Source organism: Caloenas nicobarica, chromosome 28 (genome assembly GCF_036013445.1).
Source record: "Caloenas nicobarica isolate bCalNic1 chromosome 28, bCalNic1.hap1, whole genome shotgun sequence".
Classification (NCBI taxonomy): Eukaryota; Metazoa; Chordata; class Aves; order Columbiformes; family Columbidae; genus Caloenas; species Caloenas nicobarica.
The window spans coordinates 2,040,639-2,047,496 of NC_088272.1; the positions used below are offsets into that span (position 1 = coordinate 2,040,639).

Sequence of the window (6,858 nt, forward strand, 5' to 3'; positions counted from 1 at the left end):
AGAGAGACCTTCACCTTGCTTGTCCTGACCTGTCATCTCTGCCTCCAGTTTTCTTCTCTAACCAGACCCTGGGGTCAGTTCCTCAGTAGTGTTCCTCAGTGGGATGCATTAACATTACAAGAAACTTTGGAGTGTGATTCTGACTTGGACTTCTTGAGAGGTTTCCTCAATTGCCTCTAAGGGTCTGATGTTCATGGACTCAGCAGAAAACCTGCCAGAGGGGTCATTAAAGCGCCTTGGGCTGCTCCTGTGCTGCTGAGCTGGGCTGGGCTCCTGGGACACAGGGAGCTCATGGCAAGCGGCAGCGCTGCAGAGAGACAGCTCTGCCCAGGAGCAGCTCCTCTGCAAAGCGCAGCAGGGCTGAGGGCTCTGCCTGGGGATCTCAGGGAGACGAGCAAGGCAGAGAGAGATGAAAGGTGGTCAGGATGGGGAGGATGACTGAGAGCTCACTGGAGGAGAAATCTTTGCAGCCCTTGCCATGGTAAGTCTCTGGGTGCAGGGCAATGCAGCTGCAGCTCCTGGAGGCATCTCCTCAAGTTAGCACAGGCACAGCTTGTGGGATCTGTAAGGAGGGGGCTCTTGTCAGGCAATTTTGAACAGCTGTGAATATTGATGAGCAGCCAGGGGTGCCCAGGGCTGTCCTGCAGAGCAGGGTCCCTGCACCCCAGGGCTGTGCCGGGGCAGGGACTCTGCCGCCTGCCAGGGTCAGCGCTCAGCCTGCCCGCAGAGATCCCAACAACACTGAGAGAGGAAGCTGTGGGGGGAAGGAGTGACCCCTATCAGGACAGGAAAGGTGCTTCTGCTGTGGAGAGGATGCTGTATGGGTCAGGGCTGCTCACAGCTCCAGATCACCCCCAGGATTTTTCCAAGGGTATGCCTCAAGCAGAAGATTAATGCAAGGATTCTCTAAACAGATAAGGAGCTTTCCTGAGCCTGCCTTTTTTGTTTCCTATCCCGACGGTTGGAGAGTGCAGGAAAGGATAAAAGGAAAATGAGCTCTCATGCTTAAGCAAGTCACTGAGACTCCTGAGCTGCAAGTTTGAATGATCAGTACATCTGCCAGAAGCCTCATAACATCCCTTCACCACCTCTCTTCCTGTGGACAGCACCTGCATCACCTTTGCTGAACCCGTCAGCCTTAACCTGACCTGTCCTGTTTTCCAGCCTGCAAACAGAAAGGTGCCCCCAGGCAAACAGGCAGGATCTGTAGGGCCAGCGTGAGGACACAGAGGGTGGGATGGGGTCTGTGAGCAATGACAGAGAAAAGACATGAACAGGGAAACACCTCCCAGGAGGAAAATCTTCAGGTAGCAGGGATGTGATCTGGGAAAGAGAGGAAATCAAAACCAGAAATGCTGCGGGAGGGAGAACAGAGAAAACTCCCTATGACCCCCTGCAGTGCAGATCACTTCTCTGAGCAGCCCCCTCACCTCCTCTCCCACCCAGCAAAGCCTCTGCCCTCAGGGCCGGGGGCTCCAGGGCATGAAGCAGCTCCTGTGCAGCCAGAGCTCCAGTTCCCTCTGCAGAGCACAGGGGCTGAGAGCAGCTGCCCGGCAATGCTGGTGTGTGGGAGGTGGCTGCACAGCTGGGGAAGGGTGACGCTGTCTGAGTGCCTGGCTGCCTCTGCCCTGGCCTCTCTCACACCCACCCTCACCGCAGTTTCCTTCTTGCTCCACTGCTCTGGGTCACTGTTGTGATCTGGTTCTTGCTGTCAGGCTCTCTGGGGATGGGAGTTTCAGCTGCAGAGTCACAGCCTGATCTTGTGGGTCCTTTCCTGCAGCTGTGTCCATGGGAACACGTGTCCCAGCTTTGCTCTGCCCTGTGGGGCTGTGGGCAATGCAGTGTGTGGGGCTGGGGAATGAGCTGAGTCTCCCTGAATCAGATGCCATCATTAGGGCACTTGGACATATCCTTCAGGTGTCCTTCTGATCTGTGATCTTCCCTCCAGGATGTAAACCTGTCCTACAACTTCTTTGTGTTCTCTGAAAACCCCATGGAGAAGCTCAGAGATGCTGTAACAGAGAAAATGCTGTTGGGTTTTTGAAATGAGCCATGTGTATCCTGGGCAAACATGGGGTGCTGAGACATTAGGAAAGGGTGAGACATGGCATGGTTCCATCTGACGAAGCTGAACCCCAGGACTGTCCCCTGCCCCCCGTTCCATGACCCCTGCTGCAGAGCAGGGCTGACTCCTGGGCAGCCAGCGGGCACAGGCCCTGCTCCTCACGGCACCTCCAGCCAGCACCACCCAGGGCTGAGCCACGGACCCGAAGGAAGGTCTGGAAAAGGACAAGGGGTGTGGAGCAGGGGAGGGTGTGTGAGAAATGGCTTTGATTTTGCTTAGAGAAGTCTCCCTTAACTTGTCACTGTGTTTTCCTGCTATGACAGGTCCTCATGTTCACAGGCAGAGCAAATGTGCAACAGCAGCTCCATCACCCAGTTCCTCTTCCTGCCATTCGCAGACACACGGGAGCTGCAGCTCTTGCACTTCTGGCTCTTCCTGGGCATCTACCTGGCTGCCCTCCTGGGCAACGGCCTCATCATCACCACCATAGCCTGTAACCAGCACCTCCACACCCCCATGTACTTCTTCCTGCTCAACCTCGCCCTCCTCGACATGGGCTCCATCTCCACCACTGTCCCGAAGTCCATGGCCAATTCCCTCTGGGACACCAGGAACATCTCCTACATAGGATGTGCTGCCTAGGTCTCTCAGTTTGTCTTTTTCATTGCAGCAGAGTATTCTCTTCTCACCATCATGTCCTACGACCGCTACGTTGCAATCTGCAAACCCCTGCACTACGGGACCCTCCTGGGCAGCAGAGCTTGTGTCCACATGGCAGCAGCTGCCTGGGCCGCTGGGTTTCTCAATGCTCTGCTGCACACGGCCAATACATTTTCACTGCCATTGTGCAAGGGCAATGCCCTGGACCAGTTCTTCTGTGAAATCCCCCAGATCCTCAAGCTCTCCTGCTCAGGCACCTACTTCAGGGAAGCTGGGCTCCTCATGCTTAATGTCTGTTTAGCATTTGTATGTTTTGTGTTCATCATGGTGTCCTATGTGCAGATCTTGAGGGCCGTGCTGAGGATCCCCTCTGAGCAGGGACGGCACAAAGCCTTTGCCACGTGCCTCCCTCACCTGGCCGTGGTCTCCCTGTTTGTCAGCACTGCCATGTTTGCCTACCTGAAGCCCCCCTCCATCTCCTCCCCATCCCTGGATCTGGTGGTGTCTGTTTTGTACTCAGTGGTGCCTCCAGCAGTGAACCCCCTCATCTACAGCATGAGGAACCAGCAGCTCAGGGGTGCCCTGAGGAAACTGATGGCTGGATAATTTTCAAAGGCCTTAAAGTTCCCATCTTCTGCATATCACTCATGACATAACTCATGACAGGTCCAACCTGTCTTTTTTATATTTCGTAGTTGTAGATGATTTTTTGGAGTTAGGGGAAGGCTTGTTTGGTTTTGCTTTTTTAACTATGATAATACTGCCCACAAAGAAATGTTATTATTCATCCCACTTCTAATTATCTGTCCACCTTTATAGTTCAAGTGAAAGACCTTGTAAATGAGAAGTTGTGCTCTCTGTGTATTTAAACAAAATAAATGACCCTGCAGTGAACAGTTTGTCTGAGATCTTTCCTCTGCAACCTTTGTGAAGGTCAATACAAGGTGTCTGTGGGCAAAGATGGAGGAAACAGTCCCAGCAGAGCAGCTCTGCCAGGGAGCACCAGCCTTGTTCTTCCCAGAGTCCTTCTCTTTCCACTTCCCCACTCTCCTTCTCAGCCCTTGTGCTGCTGCAAGGCCTGAGGGCTCCCAGGGCTTGGTCACAGTTGACCTGTGTGTCGGTCCTGTGACCAGGACAGGCAATGGGCACTTGTGTGACAGAGCTGGCCTCGGAACAGCATCTCCAGCAGCAAGGGGATCTCCTTAGCACAGTGCCTGAAGGTTTAGATCTTCTTCCAGAGTTGTTTTAAAGAACAGGCCTAAGGAATAGATTCTCAAGGGGCTCATTGTTTGGCTTGTTTCTCTGTGGGCTCAGTGTGATGGGATCAGGGTCCCAGTGTGGCTTTCGAGGGACTTCGGGCTGGTTGTTCAGCAGTTGCTTGCTGGTGGCCAGCACCCACGCACATGGTGAATAAGGCAGGGTCCCTCTGAGCACCCTCCGTGGCCACCCAAGAGTTTGTGTGGGACGCGGTGAGTGGCAGTGACCACCATCAGCTGGGGCTGCCTCCCAGTCTGGCCAGTACGGCCCCACAGAGTCACCACAGCCCGGGCACCACAGCCCACTTGATCTACAGAGCAAACCCCCAGCTCGGGGGCTGTGGGGAGCGTGGGGACAGGGTGCAGGAATGGCAGCCAGGCCAGTGCAGGTGTGCTCTCCCTAGGGAAAGGTTTTGCGGAGAGGTGGGATGTCCCAGGAGAAGAGCAGGACACAGTGTGTGTGCAAGAGAGACATGGAAACAGTCTGTCGTGCTGCCGGGTGCCAGCTTGGGGCTGTTGCCTCTTGCAGCCACCACACCATTTTGATCATTGTCCTCTCACCAGGGCTCAGAGAGCTTGCTCTACCCCCATGGAAGGACACCAGATGACTAGATCAGAAGTCCAGGTGTGCACTGAGGGGAGATGTGAGCATGGTGGTGGTTTGGTTTGGTTTTTCAGTTTTGAGGGGTGTTCTCAGGTTTTCGGGCTGAGCTCCATGGTCTCACTATAAGCACCCAGGGCAAATCTCGAGAGGCCCCCGTGTACCTGAGGTGTTTGCCTGGGACTGGCAGGTATCAGACAAGACTGATAGAGCCATGTCACTTTTGTCATTTGCGACTAGTATTCAAGAGTTGTGCACTTAATTAGATAAGTTTCGGGACTGTAGGTAAAGAGGCAGGTATGTAAAGAGCACAGAGAAGAAGTGATAGAAAAGTTTCCTAGTTATATCATAGAATCATAGAATCATTTCAGTTGGAAGAGACCCTCAGGATCATTGAGTCCAACCATAACCTAACTCTAGCACTAAATCATGTCCCTAAGAAGCTCGTCTAAATGCCTTTTAAACCCTTCTAGGGATAGCGACTCCACACTGCCCCAGGTAGCTTGTTCCAATGCCCAACAACCCTTTCCAGGAAGAATTTTTTCCTAATATCCAATCTGAACCTTCCCTGGCACAACTTGGCGTCATTTTCTCTTGTCCTATCACTTGTTACTTGGGAGAAGAGACCAACACCTTCCATGCTCCAACCTCCTTTCGGGCAGTTGCAGACAGCGAGGTCTCCCCTCAGCCTCCTGTTCTCCAGGCTGAACAGCCCCAGCTCCTTCAGCCACTCCCACCACACTTGTGCTCCAGCCCCTCACCAGATTCGTTGCCTCCTCTGCACTCTGTCTGGTATTTCAATATCCTTCTTATGATGAGGGGCCCAAAACAGAACACAGGATTCAAGGTGCTGCCTCACCGGTTCCAAGTACAGTGGCACAATCACTTCTCTAGTCCTGCTGGCCACACTATTCCTGATACAAGCCATGATGCTGTTGGTGGCCTTTTTAGCCACCTGGGCACATGCTGGCTCATGTTCAGTTGCTGTCAGTCAACACCCCCATGTCACTCTGCCACGCAGCTTTCCAGCCACTCTTCCCCGAGCCTGTAGCGCTGCCTGGGGTTGTTGTGACCCAAGTACAGGACCTGGCACTTGGTCTGGTTAAACCTCAGACAACTGGCCTCAGCCCAATGATCCAGCCAGTCCAGATCCCTCTGTGTGGCCATCCTTGGTGTCATCTGCAAACTTACTAAGGGTGCACTCAATCCCCTCATCCAGATAATTGATAAAGACATTAAACAGAACTGGCCCCAATACTGAGCCCCGGGGACACCACTTGTGACTAGACAACTGGGTTTGGCTCCATTCACCACAACTCTTTGGGCCCGGCCCTCCAGCCAGTTCTTTATTCATCACAGATACACCATCCAGGCCATGAGCTGCAGCTTCTCCAGGAGATGCTGTGGGATACGGTGTCAAAGGCTTTGCTGAAGTCTAAGTGCACAACAACCACAGTCTTTCCCTCCTCTACTAGTTGGGTCACCTTGTTGTAGTAGGAAATCAGGTAGGTCAAACAGGACCTGCCTTTCACAAACCCATTTTGACTGGGCCTGATTACATGGTTCTCTTGTAAGTGCTGTGTGATGTTAGCCAAGATCATCTGCTCCACGATCTTCCCTAGCACGGAGGTCAGACTGACAGATCTGTAGGTCCCCAGATCCTCCTTCCAGCCCTTCCTGTAGATGGGCGTCATGTATGGCAACTGCAGAAAAGTTGTAACAACCAGGTGCAAACTTCAGTGGAGAATCTGATGTAAAGAAAAGCGATGTAACTCTCAGGGGGAGTTTGCTTGGCTTGCTTTCTGAAGCAGAAAGGAGAAGCCATGACCTCCAGGCAATGGGAAGGGGGATCCTGCCCCTCACACACAGCTCAGGGCTCTTCCTGGGACCGTGGGATGTGGGTGTGCAAGGCCGAGGGAAGGACAACGCTGGTACAGCACCTTCCAGCTTCCCCATGGGGCTGCAAGGAGGCAACGAGGCCCCAGTGCCGTGAGGACAACATGTCTTCTCCTGGGCCTCAGTGGCAGAGACAACTGCCATGGCCAAGGGGACAGAGACCTTGGTTCTCTTGGTGCCTTCCAGCCTCACCAGTGCCCTTTACCATCTCCATCACAGGCTGTTCTACACGGTCCTACACCTGCCCCTCTTTCCCTGCAGGCTGCAGACACCCATCTGCTTCCCCACCTGCTCTCACCCCAGCATTTCTGTCCCTTCACTGGTGTGTCTGCACCCTCACTGGCTGTTCTTTGGAACACAAACCATGGGCTGATCCAGCT

At 53.6% G+C, this 6,858-nt stretch overlaps 1 protein-coding gene across 1 annotated transcript; it reads left to right on the forward strand.

The window, feature by feature from the left end:
- Positions 1-2,794: 2,794 nt before the first annotated feature.
- LOC135999351 (olfactory receptor 14J1-like) lies at positions 2,795-3,331 on the forward strand (the record flags this gene model as incomplete). Its single annotated transcript, XM_065652909.1, has 1 exon — positions 2,795-3,331. A coding segment is annotated over one exon (537 nt), but the record flags the coding sequence as incomplete, so codon positions are not given.
- Positions 3,332-6,858: the final 3,527 nt, after the last annotated feature.